Here is a 19,026-nt window from a genome sequence, read left to right on the forward strand (position 1 = left end):
TATTACCTCGGAGGTTCGGCCCGACTTCGCACCATAGATCCACATAGCTAGAGGCGGTCATGATTCGTAGCCCGAGTCACGATTCCAATGAGGTGGACCACGTGGCTAGGAGCCATGACCTCCCGTACACACCAAAGCCAACACGCCTCGCTTGGAGCACCGCCTCGGGCCATGGCTCTTGCCTCCAATGGCCGGGGCATGTGGAGGCACTCCGGCGCGGCATCGGCCTCTTGCCAGCTTTACAGGTTGGTCTAGGATGGAGATGATGGAGTGAGAGGAGGGATACACTGACGGGTGGGCCCTTTGTATATAGTTTAACAGTTCAGTCAAACATGTGTGAATTTTCTTTGGCGCGTTAGCACTGACAGTCATGATGTCAGATTTTGCATCAAAACGTGGTCGAGTGGGTTTTTAGTGCTTTTGGCAAAAAAATCTATTGTTTTTGCAAATTGTTATCAAAACAGTGTATTTTTCTTTATTCATCGTGCACAACAAGCACTGGAACGGTATTATTTTTTACGACGAGTCGCCACCTTTGCAGCGGTTGCTAGACAAGGTTCTTGTCAAGGGTAGAGCTTGGAGGACAGCGGGATTGTTGAGAATACCGGATTTAGATCTCTTCTTCTCGTAGATTTAAATGTGGGTGTCGAATGAGACGTAGGTTTATGTGTTAGCGTGAAGTGGACGGGTGTGTTGTAACACCCTCGGTGGAGGGCTCTTGTACCATTTTTCTCTCTCTCAATATATATGATGTGCATGCTATGTGTATTTTCGAGAGAGAAAAAGGTGGTTTTTGGCAATTTACTCTCCCAGTCCCGACGCCGCGGTCACAGCCGCAGCCGACTGGACGCCGCAAGCCGCGCAGCGCCGGTGAAGAGCCGGACCTGTCACCTCCTCCGCTCCCGTCAGTTCCGGCCACTTCACCGCGAGCCCCGCTGGCCCTCAAAGGCCTCAACATGGCAGGTCTGCTGCTGCGTGGGTTCATCCGGATCCAGCCCCGTGCGCCAATGACCGCCGCCGGTGGAGCCGCGCTCTTCTACGCCTCGTGGCCCTCGTCGCCCCGCACCGTCGTACGAGACCAAACTCTAGACTCGCCCCCATTTATCCTCCACTTTGCTTCGTCCATCTCGAGGCGTCCCTAACTGAGGGGAGAAACCAAGGTTTTGTATGCCTCACCGTGGCCCATGATTGCAGGCGCACCTGGAGGTGAGGGGGGAGCAGGCCGCTGCTGAAGTTGGTGAGCTGCAGCCCCGTTCGTTTTAAATCTCTTTCGACCTAGATCTCCCGGCTCCTGATTGTGTGCATTAACCAAAATTTACATCTCTGCTTATTTATATCTTTTTTGTCATATTATATGCCATCTCTGATGCACGCTTCTGAGTTTGAGGCCAGGTGTGCATTCAGAAGGACAGAACTCCACAATTATTTAGAACAACATGAACTCAGACGAATTATGTAGGCGGATTAACCTCAGTAGAGTGCATTGAGGGCAAACCGGAAACAATCTCGTATTTTCATGTATTCATCAGAGGCTCAATGATTTAATTTTACAAACGAAAACTTATCTTTTTGCAAAAGAAAAAAAACGCAATCAAGCTGTACTAAGTTGGGGTCCTAACACCTTACTTTGTGATTCTCAGTAGGAAAAATATCTGTATCAGCTGTCAGGATCACCTTTTCCTGCCCTTGATTAATGCTTGTCTAGTTAATCTATACTGCTGTGACTGCATGTGACGCTAATAATATAATTCCACAGTCCTGTTAAAAAATAAGTACGCATTTGTATTTGTTTCAGAATTATCAAAGAAGAGTTGTATCCCATGCAATTCAAAGTATCTACATGCCATGTCAGAAGATTCTGCTAAAAAGTCACTTGAACAGGTTTCTTTCTCATACTTTGTTATAGTGAAGAACTTGATTAAGACCTGTGCTATTCCATTGATTGACCCCTTAAAACAGGTGACTGGTTGGGAACTGAAAAATGAAGGTGACATATTGAAATTACACAGAGCATGGAAGGTGAAGAATTTTGTAAAAGGGCTTGAGTTCTTTCAGCTTGTTGCTGCTCTTGCTGAGGAAGAAGGTCTCTTCTTTTCCTCTGTTCTACATATTCACATTGTCCCATTTGTCAAATTCAATAAAAAAAATGTTGGAAAGTTTCTAATGTCCAACTGACTTCCTGTCCTACAGACCTCAATCCTCATTATAATGGAATTTAAGAATATCATTGGCACATACATACCGCAGCAAGTCGATGTGTACTGCTAATAATTATATGCTTAGTACCCCAGTATCTTCAGTTCTTCACAGTGATATTAATCGTTTGCATTCTTAACTGAATTCCACATAAATATACATCATAGCTACCCAGCCCTCGCCAAACCTGGGACCTCCTAAACAAATGTTATCAACGAATGTCTTGAAGGTTACAGAAGATATATTTACCCTTATTTATCCGTGGTTGTGATAATCAAACTACTTTTGTTCAAACTTTGCTACGTATGTGTTGTATTTGTTCAAGTTACATGCTGCAATTCCATTTAGCGTGATGAGAGATTTTATTTTACATTTCTAAAGGAAAATGCTACTGAAATTGGTCATGATTTTTTTTAGTACACTCAGAATCCAACAATTTTCTTGGCATGTCTTGTTTGTTCGCTTCAGTAACAATCTGGGCAAAGTATGTTTAAACGGGTATGCTTTCTCAGGTCACCACCCAGATCTTCATCTCGTCAGTTGGAACAATGTGAAAATCGATGTCTGGACTCATTCAGTCAGTAAGTGTTTCATATGGTTATTTTGGCTAATTTATTTTGACTTCACATTTACTCTAGGATTTCACGGACTGTCTTTTAGTCAAATCTCTCTTTAAAAATTTGAGTACTCGCCTCACTACTTTTCACAATGAATCTTATCAATAACTACCTATGTTGATTTCTGAGAAAAACGTAGCAGCATTGTTATAGTAGATTATTAAATCCCTGGGACCTAGTAAACCAAATTTTGTGCCGTAGTATTATTATTCTGAACAGGGACGGTTTACTAGCTATTCATTTGCTTTTTTAGGAACACTGACAGGTTGACAGTGGTATGATGTATGACCTAACTTTTAAGCAGCAAGCCAAATGATCATGTTCAAAACATTTGCCGCTCATGCTTCAATGATTATTCCCATGGTTGTTAATTTTGTTAATATCATGATAAAGTACTTTAGATGTTATGAATGTATTGATCATATCGGGTACTTTAGATGTTATGAATGTATTGATGATATCGGGTTCAAAATCTTTTGAGCATGCAAAATTCATAGATACTTAGGTGCTTGCTGCCTATTGGCAGTTAGGCGTTGTCATGATAAAAAATGCGTATTTCTTATAGTGAAATTTGATCAACTTAAAATGAAAAGAACGAGCCATAAAAAACTGGTTCATTCATCATGAACCAGTGCTAAAAAACACAAGCAAAATAAAGGACTCACCAAGATGTTTTTTTATAATTATTTATTTATCGTGGTATCAGGAGGTTTAACAGATAATGACTTCATCCTTGCTGCAAAGATCAATGAACTCAAGCTAGAAGGCCTTTTGAGCAAGAAAAAGGCTACTTCCCAGGAGTAGATTTGGGAGATCAAGCAGATAACTTTTAATGTGTAGACGCCAAGAAATGCCCTTTTATAGTCTGATGATTGTACATGCCGTTCCAAAATGAGTACTTCCGATGTGAATTCCACTTACCATTTGGTGAGATCTATCCGTTCTGGGCGATGCGTTTCTCCGATGTTGCGAATCTAGGATCATCCTAATACTTGTCTGTATCTTCTGAATATATACCGTAGTTTGAAGGTGTCATGTATGCAATGGCATAGATATATGATCATCTATCGTGTCGCCAAAATATTTGAGCCTTTTGCATTGTGGTAGCTTTTCATAAGTTAGGTGGAAGCATATTCTTTTGTGGTGTAACCCAAAAATATCACTAAAACTAGTAAAGATCCTCCTATAATTAACTAAATTTCATAAGTAAACTAGACCATTGTTGATACATCCTATTACCAATGAAAGGGCTGCCTCTTTTTTTTTTGCAATTAGGGCAGCTGTTGGAGATGTTTTTTTTTTGTCTAAAGCCCTAGAAAGCGGTTATGTCCTATTATAGGGCTGCTGTTGGCGATGCTCCTGCCTGTGAAAAAGCCACAATCGCGGATTTCTTCGTCGAGAAATAAGTTTTCGAGATGACTATTCTATTCCTTGGTTTTTCACCTCTACAAGTCAGACAGCGGTGTGACCCGGTGCTGCTAAGGGTGCGTTTGGATGCAAAGTATTTTTTGCAGTTTTTCTAGAATACTATGGTTTCTTAAAAAACTTTGGTATAAAATACTTATTTGGATGAAACAAATACTCCAGTCTAGGATACCCTGGTATCTCTCATACTGCAGTTTTTTTGCTGTATCTAAAAAAGAGGCCCCGACCTCTTTTTCCTAGACTGAGACGAAAGAAACTGGGGGAGCGCTCAGCCTCCTTTGACTCCTCAATATGTTGTATATAACCGTTAAACGAAGCTCAATCTATCTTCTGATTATTAGTGTTTTAGTTTGATGATTAGTTCTTCTACGGCCACCGGCGGCGGCGGCTGGTTCCTTATATCTGGTTGCTGTCTGCCCATTACACATGACTCGAGACGTGCATGGCATGGATGTTTGCATTGGGCGGGTGTTTCTACACAGATCATCTAATTGATTGTAGTTGAGATTGATGCAATGAGTCAAAACTATGGTAAAATAGCACTTGCCAAACGCATAGGCTGTTTTGCCAAAACAGAGAAAATATAGTCTTTGGAAACCGAAATATTCATTGTCCACACATTGAAAAACTGAGGTTTTGAATTACTACAGTTTTTCTAAACTGTGTTGCCAAACTAGGTCTAAATTCTCACCACACGGCCGAGGCACGGGCATGTCCCACGAAAAACTACAACCAAACACAATTAGCCCGGCAACTGAAAAACTAGTACTCCCTCCGTCCCATATTAAGTGTCGCTGAGATAGATGAATCTAAACGTATTTCAGTGCTAGATACATCCATTTGACTGACACTTAATATAGGACAGAGGGAGTACAACTTAACACAAGTATTCTGCCCGTGAAAAAACTACCTGCGATTGGCACCAAGGTATTTTGTGAAGTTTTAGGAGAATATCATGGTTTTTCTTAAGCCATGGTTTTAAAGACTTTGATGCTGAGGTGTTCATTGCTAGGCCCAAACAGAAACATAGTTTTGGGTGTTTGTTTGGGGTTACTATGGTTTTAGAAACACTGTGCTCCCAAACAAGGCCCAAACAGAAACAACCCAGCAAGAACAAACAAGGTTTCAACAAATAAATTACTTCATAGCACTGTGTTGATTTGTTCAGCGCCATCCCGCGTGATGGAGCTGGCCACAAATGATTGCAACACTCTGCTTTGATCTACTTATCTTTAATGGGGTGTTACAAAAGAAGAAAAGGGTCTACGAACTTGGCCTGTCATACCCTGCTGTAGATTAAGACGTCATCAACAAAAACAAGTACACAAACCCTAGTCAGCTCAGCCAGAATTGTGTTCATAACACTGAAGAAGAAAGAAAACATAGCAACGCAGGAAGGGTCCAAGTGCATCGGGAAGCGACCTGACACAACTCCACATAAATCTGGCAAAGAGCATCTCTAGTCTAGATAAAATGTGGTTAACTTCTTCAAACTCTGCACGAAGAGCGCATTTCACGTCCGTCAGAGGCCATGACGTTAAAGGATTTAGTCAATGAAAAAAAGTTGATCTTCAAAGCCGAAGCTGCCTTCCAGACATCCCTTAAATGCAAAAATATCACCAATAATCATCCCGATGCCTCCAGCGCCCAGGAGATGAGCTCAAGACTAGCAGGAGGCAGCAAAATGCAGATGAGTGAGGCATCAACAGAAAGTGGTATAAGAAGCAGCTCCTGTTAGATGAGTTAGGTCTTACTGTTACAAGAAAGCAGCTCACTATCGAGTAGAACTCACGACGATCTGAAACTAGTCCCGAGGCACACAACAAGTGAGAAAGAAGAGTGAGCGAAAAAAGGAAAACCAACATACTTCGAAACTATAGAAGCGCATCGACCTCCCCTTCTTGGCGCTCAAGAAGGCAGCTCAGCTGGTCTGTTTGCTTCATGGAGGATGCCAAGGTGCGCAGATAGCCTAGAAGACGCTTCTTCTTCAGAAGCACAGACCTACATCTTAGTAGCTGTGCTGCCACATCTGGTGTGATGGCTGAGACGGGGCAGTCTGGGAGCTGTTCAGGCTTCCCTCCGCAGGGTTCTGCGGGTGCTCCTGCTGCATACCATTCTGCGACTGGTAAAAGCTCGGGTACCCAAGACCACCGTACTGAGAGGGCTGCTGCACCTCGCGGAAGCCACCCTGCGCGCTCTGGCCCTGGAAGCCATAAAAGTTACCAGGTGGAACAGCTGAAACAGCTCTTGAACCAGCAGCTCCATGAAGCCACATCGCTGAGTTGTCACTCTGAAAAGAGCCACAGATGAACACCCCAGAATGAAATGAGCAAATCCTCAGTGGTACAAAAAAAGTAGTCCAGAATTTCAGAAGCTAGACGAAAGAACGTAGCACCCTGTACCTGCTGTAAGGCCATGTAGTGACTGGCCTCTTTCAACTGTGAACTTAAAGCTTCATCAATCCCCATAGTCGTGGCAGGGGAGGCACTCTGGTTTTGGCCAAAATTCGGTATATTACTTGAGCTGCCAAAGCCTCCATAACCAGAGACTGCTGATGAATGCTGTGGTGGGCTCATGACAGGAAGGCCACTCTTGTACTGCGGCATCGAGTATTTCATAGCAGATCCAGGCACAGCAGCACCACCACCACCAGATTGATGGAAAGGTTCATTACTTGAATACGCTTGCTGGAAGGCTGTTGGTGGTACATAGTAGTTTTGAGGCAAGTATGGATAGCCGACTAAACTGGCAAAAGGCCCCAGGGGTAGAGTTGGCTGAGAGTATGGATGTAAAGATAATTGCTGAGGTTGAGGTAGCCCTGACGGAATGCTCGTACTGGGAGGATTTTGTGTAGATTGAGTGTTGGAGAACCCCCCTTGGTTTAAATTCTGCAAGAATATTCAGAAAAAACTGAAACTCAGAACAGAAGTTCAAACAGCAGCACCTAAATGTTAATGATACACGCCATGATAGTGTTATTTCTCTTTTCTCTTCTTGACCACCTCTCATCATTTCACACTGGAGCTGCTCCTTCATATTGCAGAAGATTAGAAGAACATCCAAAACAATATAGGAGAACCTTCCACTTGCAAATTTGGTACCAACGAAGATATTATGCTTATGCCTACCAATTTTTTTTATGAAGTCACTACTACATTCATTGTCCAAAATAAGTTCCACAAAATGATCGATATAAGTTCCACACAGAAAAGATGCATCTTGGCACACTACTACATTCATTGCCCAAAATAAAGGGCATGACTTCTTTCTAAACTTCTGAACTAAAACTATTACATCTGACTTACTTCAGAACAAGCGCACCAGCATAAAAGAGGAAACAATGCAAAGATTGTAATTACCTCCTGCATGGAGATTGGGTAACTGGTAGTTGGCACAGCTGGGTTATATTTCATAGCTGACTGTGCTGATAAAAATGGTGAAAAGTCAAAATCCCGGTGCTGGGTAAGATTTGACCCCAAGAAGTTGCTTTGCAGAGTGTTAGCTTGCTGTGCCTGTAAGTGTAAAACAGAAGGAAAATTAGGAGAAAGGCAATACAACAAAGAAATACAATCCCATCCCACTCAGCACTGTAAGAAATTCATTGCTGAGTTTGAGAGGACTGATTTAATTTCAGACGCCTTCATATATTAACAGTCACATTGTCCAGGAACCATAGCAATTAAGGTAAAAAGTACTCCCTCTGTCCCATAATATAAGAGCGTTTTTTACACTAGAGGGAGTAGTACATAAATATAACCAGAGCAGCATGCGACTAAAAATAAACATTTTAGGCCATTCACCAAGCAGGCACATATTCTACTCCCTCCGTTCCAAATTAATTGAAGTTCTATGATTTTTCTAAGTCAAACTTTTTAAAGTTTGAAATCCGCAACTATCTATAATATCAAATATATATAATATGAAATATATTTCATAATGAATTTAATGAAGTAAATTTGGTTTTGTACATGTTGATGTGTTTTTATATAGACTTGGTCAAACTTAATGAAATACGACTTAGGACAATCCTAGAACTTCAATTATTTTGGAACGGAGGGAATACATCATTATATATCTTTTGCTAATTTATAAGTTGGTGTTGGTGGTCGCAGTGTCGCAACTCCTATCTCTCCACTGTGCAACGCCCTACTAACCTCGCAAAACAAACTGGGCTCACATCTGATTGTAATTAACCAACAAATCAAGCTTCACAATATTGTCAACCTAAAAGACTAACTCGAGTACGTATGTAGCACCATCCCCTCAGTTATCCATGCCGCAACACCGAAATCCTCTTCTTTGGTTCTTCACTGACCCCACAGAGTGCAATCAAGAGCTCGCTCGGCCCTTCGTCAAGCACTAGAGCAGCGTTGATCTGGGCGAGGATGCATGCCAGAGAGAAGGCAGATGAGCCACTCCCCTACTTTGAGCCATCGCTACTAACAGATCTGCAAATGTATGTATATATCAATAGTGCAAGAACCTCCTGGCGGAGTGGAAGTGAAGGAAGAAGCTTGGCTATGTTGCTTGTTCCAAACATCAGCAAGGTATCTCAAATCACTCATTCGCATGGCCCTGCATTATTATTTCTTGCACAAGCATCGATCTCTAAAGAAGAGAATGACATATCTTGAATTCTTGATAATTTGGTTGTCGATTGATGGATTTTAGGCCACTTGCAAACTGATTCTCAGGAGAGCGGCGGCGAGTCTGCAGAACAAGGTGACCAAGCACTGCTGGATGATCTGGAGTAACCCCACCTGCTGGCAAGTCTGCACTATAGCGATGATGTGGTTTCAGTCCCCTCGAAATGATCAGAGATAACCCCAGGAATTTGCTTTAATGATTTTTGGTGAGTTTTAAATTCGGTATGGATTTGACTTCCAATTTTGAGACAAATAAATTGGTATTCCTCGGATCACCAAAAGTTTGAACGTTTCAGTTAAAATTTTGAAAAGAATGTAAACCCTGGCAATGTCCCCAAGGCAAGCCCCAGAGGCTCTCATCAAGCACTCGCATCTGTGTCTTCACAACAGCTAATAGATCGCCGTTGTAAGAGGGGCACCACATACAACATGGAGCACAGGTGGAGAGGGACAAGTTCATCCTATAGGAGCTGTGCTTGCCACAAACCTAACTGCATTGTTCAGCTCATGGAAGAAGTGAACACGCCCAACCTACTAAAGGCCAGTAGCAACTGTGACAAGGAGCAAATTCTACAGAAGGTCGTCCAATACTAAGCTCAAGCGATACGCTTAGTGTGCCACCATATTGCTAGAGCAAAGAAAACTGCAGTAGGAACTAGGAACGTGCACATGTAACATCTAAGGTGTGTATAGCTAGAGCAGGACTGCAGGATGACAGCACAGCCACGATAGAGCTGGAGCCAGAACCTAGAGGTAGCAAACAGGAAGGAAGGCGACAATTAATTGTCTTCCCATGATTTGGGGGTGAAGAAGAGGACGAGTAGCAGAGAGAATGGTTTCCCAAGTGAGAAAAGGATGTTGTCCCTCTCGCAACCCGGCCCAAAACAGCACGATCTTCGTGCTTGCGGGCTCGTACAAAATAGAACCACTCTTGCACAGGTATCTTTCCCATAAGTGATCCAGCGGCTCTACCATTTCAGTACTAGATAAAGCTAACCTTACATCAATAAACGTGTAACAACTTGAAACCAATCTAGCTTTTTTAGATTATATATTAGTATGGTCTATGATTCACATTAATTGTTATGCTTATGCAGTTCTAAATGCACTGCATGTTTTTCATGCCGAAGCTACAAACCAACCTTATATGTAGCTCATTTGTCCAGGAATAACAAAGACCCTTTTGTAACAGTTACAGCTTACATATGTACTCTAACAAACCTCAATAACAAGCTAAACATGCAGTTCTAATGCTTCAGCAAGTCCCAACGTCATGAAAGTCTTATATTAGTCCCAGACTCCCACACGGTGCCTATGCTGTCATCAAGGTGATAAATCAAAAGTTCAGGTGCTAAACATATGATGAAAAGATAAGTTTTATTGGTTTCCCTTCAGAATGAAACTACCCACTATGTTCGTGATGGAAAGATAAGTTTTATTGGTTTCCCTTAAGAATCAAACTACCCACTATATATGTGATCCCATATCTGGAAGAAGACAACTATACCAGCAAGCTTGAAAAATGGGAAAGATGTTGTGCTTGAGCGTTTCCTTGTTGGCTCTCCATTATACTTGGCTGTGTTGTGTTCGGATACACATGATCCGAAACTGATGGCGGGTTATACTGAAGACCAGACACATCTAGAGCACCTTGCATCAGTATATCAGGCTGCGAAACTGAAGGGACATCAGTATTCTCAATGTTGGTACCTATTCTGGTTTCAACATCCTCATTTGCTGATGACTGTAGAGCACCATTGTCATAATAATCTTGATTCCTGTAAGAAAGGTGCCATAAGACAAGATGCATTTTGTGTCATGAGTAGGAACATAGCAGGAAATTAGTTTGCACCTGACATCTATTTGATCAACTGCTGGAGTTTCATCTGAGTTGGGCACCTCTTCCACACTATATTTAGGGACCTTGGATGGAAGCAACCCAGAGAAGGCACCAGATTCAAAACTACCAAAGCTCAGATGTGCGCAGTCTGTATTTTCAAGTTGTAGATGATCGGGGATTATAACCGCTGGATTATCATCAGCAGAATTAGCTGCTGCTAGATCTTCGTTTTGCAAGCTTAGATGCTGAAAGTTCGTTGCAGCTGAGTCCACATCAACGTTGGAAACCTCAACTGCAAACGATTGCGTCATCAGATTCCTTATTAGTAATTATATATGTTATAAGTATAAAAGAACAGTGTTTAAGGCAATAAGGACATAGCATATACAAAGAAAAGATTGTTAGTGAATGAACATAGAAAAAAAGGACTAAACAATATTTTCACTTGTATCGATAGCACATAAAGAGACGAGAGCTTCGCCTTTGGAAGCGCCAGTAGCGTAGGGCGACCGGGCCAGCCGAGCGGAACAAATAATAAGCCAGTAAGGCAATCTCCATGCATAGCAGTTTTGCAAAACTGCAACCACCACAGCCTCCATGAACATGTGTCACTTTACAGCATCAAAGGGCAAACGGAAAGTGCAAAACTGAGCAATGAGTGGATGACTGGTTTTCGTTTTTCTATGCGAAGGCAATGCCATTAAATATTGAATGACATCCCTGGGAGCCACTAGACAGTATGCCTGATCCATGTTTATGTGATGTCTTACTACAACAGAAATATGCACTTGATGCTCAACGTACGTAAGGTGGTTGGCTGGTCAGGGGTGGGGGTGCCAAACGCCCAAACATAAGACTAGCCAGTTGGAGGAACGTTTCAACCTCCCCAAGGACAGCTATCACCTATCAGATAACAGAACAGTGTTTTCTCACAAAGAAATACAAAGATCATTCTATTTATTATCCAGCCTCCAAAAAGTATAAGCATCTACTTTGTGACATAAAAAATAGAACACATTGATAATTGACTTTTAAGATGCATAACCAGAAAAAGAAGTTCCATTGGTCACAAGATTTGCGATTTGAGATCTATACTAACCTTCATCGGCAAATGAATGCATTTGAGATTGGTATGTACTTGAGTTCTGCAACAATTCATCACCGAATCGAACTTGGTCGTGAAGAACTTCCAAGTGTCTCTCAGAAGGTATTGCTGTCTGCTTTACAATTGAAGTGTTATCTTCTGTGTGAGACTTCTCATGCAAGTTAACGGCATCAGCAACCAGCACTGATGACTCCAATGATGCCACAAATGATAATGGGCCACCAGATGGCTCAGGGGCTGTGAATTGACTTTGTGATGGTGGTCCATCCTGTGGAAACCAAACACTTTCATGTGTTTGGTGGCTGTCTGCCGAAGTGTGATTTGAATTTATAACTTGAGGAATGGGATCTGGAAGAGCTGGAAATCCTTGGTCAAATGTTGTCGGGGCGACTCTGCTTGCGGATTGTTTCGTGTTATGGTTGGTTTCATTTGACAAAGATGGGTTTTGACCAGCAAATGCTTTGTCTGCCGTAGCCATAGACTTGCTAGAAGACCTTCCTTGAGGTCTGCCCATTTTAACTATATCAGCCATTGACATCTGACCAGGCACCCCACACCAATTCTGCTGAAATCCTGACGATGATTGTGATGCTCCGCATAATCCATCAGAAACCACGTCCTTGTTTGCAAAGGAACTGCAACATAGAAAGCAAAAATGTCAGTTAACAATAATAAATAAAACACAATTAGACCAGCAGAAACTTCTACATCTTCAGCCTTCATTACCTCGGAACTGTTGGCTTCTGAGTGGAATTGGTTGATGGAACACCAGGTCCCAATATCGATGACCTTGAAGCCACGTTATCTAGTAGGATTGAAATGAACATGAGAAAAAGATTATAGAAAATGTGAAAACTCATGGATACAAACATTATTTTATCTTACCAACTCCGCCGGATACAGACTGAACTGAACTGCTTCGGTTAGTACGATCTGTGCCAACTCTAGCAGCACGACTGTTTGAGTTATTTGCTCCTCGGGATCTTGGCTCAGGTGTACCTTTATTCACCTGTGTGAAATTTCAATACATTCTTGATGTAAGTTCTCAAGACTAAAGCATGGCATAGTAAATCAATAATTAGGAAATTAGTTGGATATTTAAACTTTCTAACACAAAAATTTACCAACAGTGAACAAATTAAATGGCTGATATATTGACAAATTATTATTGCTTTCATTCATCCTAGAACTAAAATTATATGGTCAATAGTAGATTAGATACAAGCCTTCTTTTCATTTTGAAGAGCTGGAAGACCCTACTAAAAATAATATTAGCTACAAGTATGCAAAGTGGCACAGATACAAGTTGAGTATCATAATCAACTGACCTCCTTTTTCTTGTCGCGCTTGTTCTTTACCTCTTGAAAAGTATCTGGAAAAAGATAGAAAATCTGTGAGATGCTTTACATAAGAGGACTACTGGGAGTATGAAATAACATCAGATCAATCTCAAACTGCTGTTAGTATTAGAACTTCCTGTTGAATTGCAAGATCTGCATCCCCAAATCATCCGAAACATGTCAGGTAAATCAAAGAAAGATGGTCATGTAATTCAAACAGTAATATAGACGAGGCAATTATTCACCCAGTATATCCACAATGTTCAGTCATAATCTTTGGATTAATAAAAGGTTGATGATACAAATTAAAGAAACTCTGTGGTAGCAATTGGGCTGGTGTAACAAGACTGAAATGGGAGGCACCAAACCACTAAGGGATTAGGTCCCAGTTCCTTGAATGGAAGTAAGACACAAGTGGTAGTGATCTTAAGGTATGCAAATGGACAAAAGTGCCAAATCACATAGGCAACTACGAGCATTCAATTAAATAAGATTCCAGCTCTAACTTTCTGTTAACCCTTGTCTCACTACCATCGACTAGCACCACATCATCCACAAAGAGCATATACCATGGGATATCTTGTATATCCCTTGTGACCTCATCCATCATCAAGGCAAAAAGATAAGGGCTCAAAGCTGACCCTTGGTGCAGTTCTATTTTAATCAGAAAGTCATCAGTGTCGCCATCACTTGTTCGAACACTTGTCAGAATATTATCGTAGATGTCCTTGATGAGGGAAATGTACTTTGTTGGAACTTCGTGTTTCTCCAAGGCCCACCACATGACATTCACGGTATCTTATCGTAGGCCTTCTCCAAGTCAATGAACACCATATGCAACCATATGCAGGTCCTTCTTTTGCTCCATGTATCTCTCCATAAGTTGCACGAAGAAAATGGCTTCCATTGTCGACCTCCCGGGCATGAAACCAATTTGATTTTTGGTCACACTTGTCATTCCTCTTAAGTGGTGCTCAATGGCTCTCTCCCCATAGCTCCATTGTATGGCTCATCAGCTTAATTCCATGGTAATTAGTACAACTTTGAACATCCCACTTGTTCTTGAAGATTGGTACTAATATACTACGCCTCCATTCTTCTGGCATCTTGTTTGCCCGAAAAGTGAGTTGAAAAGCTTAGTTAGTCATACTATCGCTATGCCTCTGAGGCCTCTCCACACCTCAATGGGGATACAATCAAGGCCCATTGCCTTGCCTCCTTTCATCCTTTTTAAAACCTTCCTAACCTCAGACTCCTGGATTCGTCGCACAAAATGCCTTCTGGTATCATCAAAGGAGTCGTCCAGCTCAATGATAGAGCTCTCGTTCTCACCATTGAACAACTTGTCAAAGTACTCCTGCCGTCTATGCTTGATTCTTCACCGGGAGTTGATCTGCTTCGTTTTTTATGCATTTGACTTGGTTGACATCCCTCATCTTCCTCTCTCGGATCTTGGCCATCTTATAGATGTCCCTTTCGCCTTCCTTCGTGTCTAAGCACTAGTAGAGGTCGTCATACGCCCGACCCCTTACTTCACTCACAGCTCACTTTGCGGCCTTCTTTGTCACCTTGTACTTCTCTATCTTGTTTGCACTCCTATCCAAGTGTAGGAGATTCACTTCTACTCTCCCCTAGTCACCCCAAACTCCTCTAAAGCCCCCTTAAGAATGCAAGTCGCATCTTCATCCACATATTGTTTGCATCACCCTCTTCTCCCAGTCCCAGGGGCCCTCCTTAATAACCCTCTCCTTGAAAGCCTTAGTTGTCTCCACCAGCTTCCACCACTTCGTTCTAGCGATTTTAGCGCGCTTATCCCACTGCACACAAATCTGAAAGCAAAAGTCAGCCTCCCAGAAGCTTATGTTGAGGGACAACACTCTCCAGGTATCACCTTACAATCTATGCAAGCATGCATGTCTTCTCTTCTTGAGAGGACAAAATCAATCTGGCTAGAGTGTTGAGCACTACTAAAAGTCACTAGATGGGATTCCCTCTTTACCGAAAAAGGCTTTCGCCCCGCTTTATATATAAAGCAATGACCAACAACACACCGATACAAACGCACGCCACCACAACACACGCACACACCCAAGGCAAGATACATAGGCGCTGAGCGCATCGACACCACCCCAAGCACTACAAGAGAAGCCGGGGCCTCGACCGTGAACACGCCACTGCGAAGAGATGAAGTCGCATACGACGAACCGTGGGCTCCAAGGCGGCGCCTTCAGGAAGGAAACGACACCGGAGCGCCGCCACCACCCGACCCGAGGGTCAGAGTTTCCCCTGGAGCAACACGACGGGCAATGATGGTCGCGACGACGCCTTCAAGAAGGGAACGAGTTTCGCCGCCGCCAGTCTGTCCGAAGAAAGAACAGGTTTTCACCCCGGCCAAAATTCACCGCCACCGGACGCCACACCCCGGCGACCATGCCGCCCACACGACCATGGTCACCGGGCAGCACCAAGCCACGGGCTCTGCTCATGAGCACCGCGATACCACCATCAGGGCCGCCGCCCCGGGCATCCAAGACCTCAACGCCACCTCACCTGCCACCCATCGCTACCCCAACCAAAGAGATGAGTGGAAAGGCCCCGCCTTTAGCACTCCGGAGCTGCCCCCAATGCTAAGACCCACTAGGCCGGCCAAAACTAGCCTCCATCGGCTCGTCCTGCTGCCGGGCGCGAGACGAGCTCGGTCCTGCTGCGCGCGATACGAGTCCGGTCCTGCTGCCGGGGCGAGACGAGACGGTCCTGCTGCCGGCGCGAGACGAGTCCGGTCCTACTGTCGGGCGCGAGACGAGTCGGTCCTGCTGCCGGGCGCGAGACGAGCGATGGACCGCAACCGGGAGAGGGCCAACCCTTTGATGAAGGTAGTGCCCGAACGACGAGGAGAGGAATCGAAGGTCAACGGAGGCGCTCATCGACGGGCCGACGCCGAAGAAGTCCAGCCGCCGCAGTGAAACGTCCCAACCACCGCCGTGAGCCACCACCACGCCGTGGCAGCCCACATCCACGCCGAGCACAGCCCATGGCACCTGCCATCGCCGGATCGGCCGGGGGCCGGCAGGTCCACCACCACCAGGGAGCGCCGCAGCAGGGCGGCCACCGGAGCAAGCCACCACCTGCGGCGAGCCAGAGCCCCGCCACCACAAGGGCCCAGGTCACCTGAGCCGCAGCCGCGACAGATCTGGGCCACGCCCAAACGCCGCCGCCGCCGGGAGCAGGGCCAAGCCCTCGTCGCCAACCGTCGTCGCCGCGCCGCCGCGCCCTGAGCCAGCGTCGCACCGCCGCCCAACAAGGATGGCCCGCGCCATCGCCGTGCGGGGGAGGAAGAGGCCCCGCCGCCGCCCGAGCTGGCCGGGCTTTGCCCGCCAGCACGCTGGGGCGGCGGCAAGGGGAGGGAGAAGCGAGGACGGGGCCGAGCCCCGCGGGCTAGGGTTTCCCCCCAGCGGCGCTCGCTGGAGCAGCCAGGGAGGGGAGGGGGACCGGATTCCCTCTTTTAAAGAGGTGTTAGCTACAATCATGTCGCTGGCTAGAGCAAAGCTTAAGACATCTTCTCCTTCTTGATTCTTGATGTCATAGCCAAAGTCCCCATGCAACCCTTTGAAACCTATGTTAGATATACCCACGTGGCCATTGAGATCTCCTCCTATGAAGAGCTTCTCGTCAATAGGTACACTCCTAACCATGTCCTCCGGGCCTTCCCAGAACTCCCTCTTGGTGCTCTCATTGTGGCCTACTTGCGGGGGATACACGCTGATAACATTGTGAACCAAGTCCCCAACTACCAGCTTGACCCAGGATAATCTGGTCCCCTTGCCTCTTGACGTCTACCACTCCATACTCTTGTTGATCAAGGTGCCTACTACATTTTTGTTTGTAATTGTCCTATGTACCACAAGTTGAAGCCGGTATCCTCCACCTCCTTTGCCTTTTGTCCCCTCCATTTGGTTTTTGTCCCCCGTGAAACAGATCTACATTGAGCCTCGTTCCAAAATAAAACCAAGCCAAGTTCATCTAAATTCTGCACAGCACACACCATGGAAGGAACAAAAACTATCAAAGGGACAAAACCACATCACTTTGATCATTTGCAAATTCAAATTGAAGAATCCAACTTTTTAGGACTGTCGTCGTTGAAGAACATCTCTGATGTTATCGACCCATTCTTGATACCATATCCTCTTATCTTCAATTGCTAATAAAACACAGACTTAGATAGTTAGGCCCTAAATCCAGTTCAATACAACTTGGATATGATGAAGGAACTTACGATCCAAAACCAACCTAGGTTTTGGGTCCTCCATGGCATTTGATCGAAGGCTTTGCTTTTTCATCTTTTCCTTCCCTTACCCTAAAGGGTCAACTACGTTTCTCCCCATCAAGGTAGGCTGCGCTTGGCTTTTCAAAAGCCCTTAATTGTTTCTCTTTGGGGGCATTATAGCTATTGACAGACTTCTACTTTTGGATGCAACAGCAAAATCTTGCTTGAATAAGTAAGTATCCCTTAACTAACTATATTCTACATTTCAGCATCGCATAATTCAACAGCCGCAGGCTAGTCCCATGTTCAAAAAATTATTTCATACACTGTCAAACACAAGAAACAGAGCCTTGTGACAAGAAAAAATTGTCATGTGCTACTGCTCCTCTCATCAAAACCAGAAGGTTAGGTTAATGCTGACGTACTCGGAAATATAAAAACGCCACTAAAAATAGCACAAAAAGAAAACGAGCAAATAACGTACAACCCCATCCTAAACAAGAGGCCTAATAGATGCAAAAAAGAAAAACTCTACAGAGGAACAAATCTTCGCAACAGCCCTGGACCGGGGACTCCATCAGCACAGTACCAAATCAGCATAAATCCCTGAGGTGGAATGAAACGGGCACGTTTGTTCCAATCCATTGGCCACAAACACAGCCCAAAGGCTAACCAACGCAGCCAAAACTTGAGCAAAGACCTTAAGGGGTGCAGGGAAAGTGGGGGAGCGGGGTGCTGCAGAGTAGATGGGACCTTGGGAGAGGAGGCGGCTGACCGCCTCGTCAGGGTCCATGCCGCAGTCGCGCAGCGCCGCGTAGATCTCTGAGTCGGAGCGGCTCACGATCTCCTTGAGCCCCTGCACCAGCTTCCTCGCGGACGCCGGCACAGGTCCCGCCGCCGGCCCCCTCCCTCCCCCTCCTCCGCCGCTCATCCTCGCCGCCGGGAACCGCCGCCAAAACAGCTCCTCCTCCTCCGCTTCCGCTTCCGCTGTGTGTGTGTGTTAGAGAGCCGGGCTCGCAGCAGCAGCAGCGCCTCCTCCGCTTCCGCTGGGTCTCGGTTCTCAGCTCACGCGCGGTTAACGGCGGCCAAATTCCAAAACCCTCCCTCCGCGCTTCCCCCTCGCCTACCTTTATATAGCTCGATGCGATGCGATGCGGAGGAAGAAATGGGGTTAAAATCTAATTTCCCACTTCTGTCCGCGCCTAACCTCTGCTCCCTCCTCCCTAATCTCTATCCGTCGCCGCGTACACTTGTCGCGGAGATGTGGATGATGGGAGGTGCGAATGAATATCTAAAGCTGACAGGCCGGGACACATCTCGATGGGGCCCGCGTGCAGCCTCTGCGTCTAGGAGGGCGCGTGCAGCCTCTGCACGCCCCCGAGGCTAGCATGTGGGGCAACATTGTCGGTGTCCCTACGCGTCGCCCAACCGTGTGACTAGCGTGGATGCAGGGTTATCCCTGAGCAGATGATGATCGGCCCGCATTGTCAGTGTCAGATATGCGTACGAAACTGACGAAACATTTGGGCTCTTTTCGGGTACAGGACGAGGGCAGTCAGTAAGATTCCCCCTTTCCGTTTTGGGGGCATT

General features: G+C 45.0%; 2 protein-coding genes across 4 annotated transcripts; one reads left to right on the forward strand and one right to left on the reverse strand.

The window, feature by feature from the left end:
* Positions 1–761: 761 nt before the first annotated feature.
* Positions 762–3,876, forward strand: LOC119279572. The gene is made up of 6 exons (XM_037560773.1): positions 762–1,070; positions 1,195–1,237; positions 1,796–1,881; positions 1,960–2,083; positions 2,709–2,777; positions 3,520–3,876. The coding sequence occupies exons 1-6, from the start codon at positions 762–764 to the stop codon at positions 3,615–3,617; spliced, it is 729 nt and encodes a 242-aa protein (XP_037416670.1). The 3' UTR covers positions 3,618–3,876.
* A 1,652-nt stretch (positions 3,877–5,528) lies between these two features.
* Positions 5,529–18,676, reverse strand: LOC119276468. 3 transcript variants are annotated; one of them, XR_005136630.1, is made up of 11 exons: positions 18,190–18,676; positions 13,158–13,201; positions 12,715–12,838; positions 12,556–12,634; positions 11,824–12,464; positions 10,737–11,016; positions 10,392–10,662; positions 7,598–7,750; positions 6,641–7,126; positions 5,993–6,528; positions 5,529–5,904 (listed from the first exon to the last, which is right to left on the reverse strand). XR_005136630.1 is itself a non-coding variant. In XM_037557523.1 (11 exons), exons 1-11 carry the CDS (start codon positions 18,365–18,367, stop codon positions 6,247–6,249), a joined length of 2,469 nt encoding a protein of 822 aa, XP_037413420.1. In that variant the 5' UTR covers positions 18,368–18,676; the 3' UTR covers positions 5,934–6,246. The 3 variants fall into 3 exon arrangements, 2 of the variants coding, with proteins under 2 accessions (XP_037413420.1, XP_037413419.1); XM_037557523.1 differs by lacking the exon at positions 5,529–5,904 and having other exon boundaries at positions 5,934–6,528; positions 10,392–10,525; positions 10,595–10,662; XM_037557522.1 differs by lacking the exon at positions 5,529–5,904 and having other exon boundaries at positions 5,934–6,528.
* Positions 18,677–19,026: the final 350 nt, after the last annotated feature.

This window comes from Triticum dicoccoides, chromosome 3B (genome assembly GCF_002162155.2).
Source record: "Triticum dicoccoides isolate Atlit2015 ecotype Zavitan chromosome 3B, WEW_v2.0, whole genome shotgun sequence".
Classification (NCBI taxonomy): Eukaryota; Viridiplantae; Streptophyta; class Magnoliopsida; order Poales; family Poaceae; genus Triticum; species Triticum dicoccoides.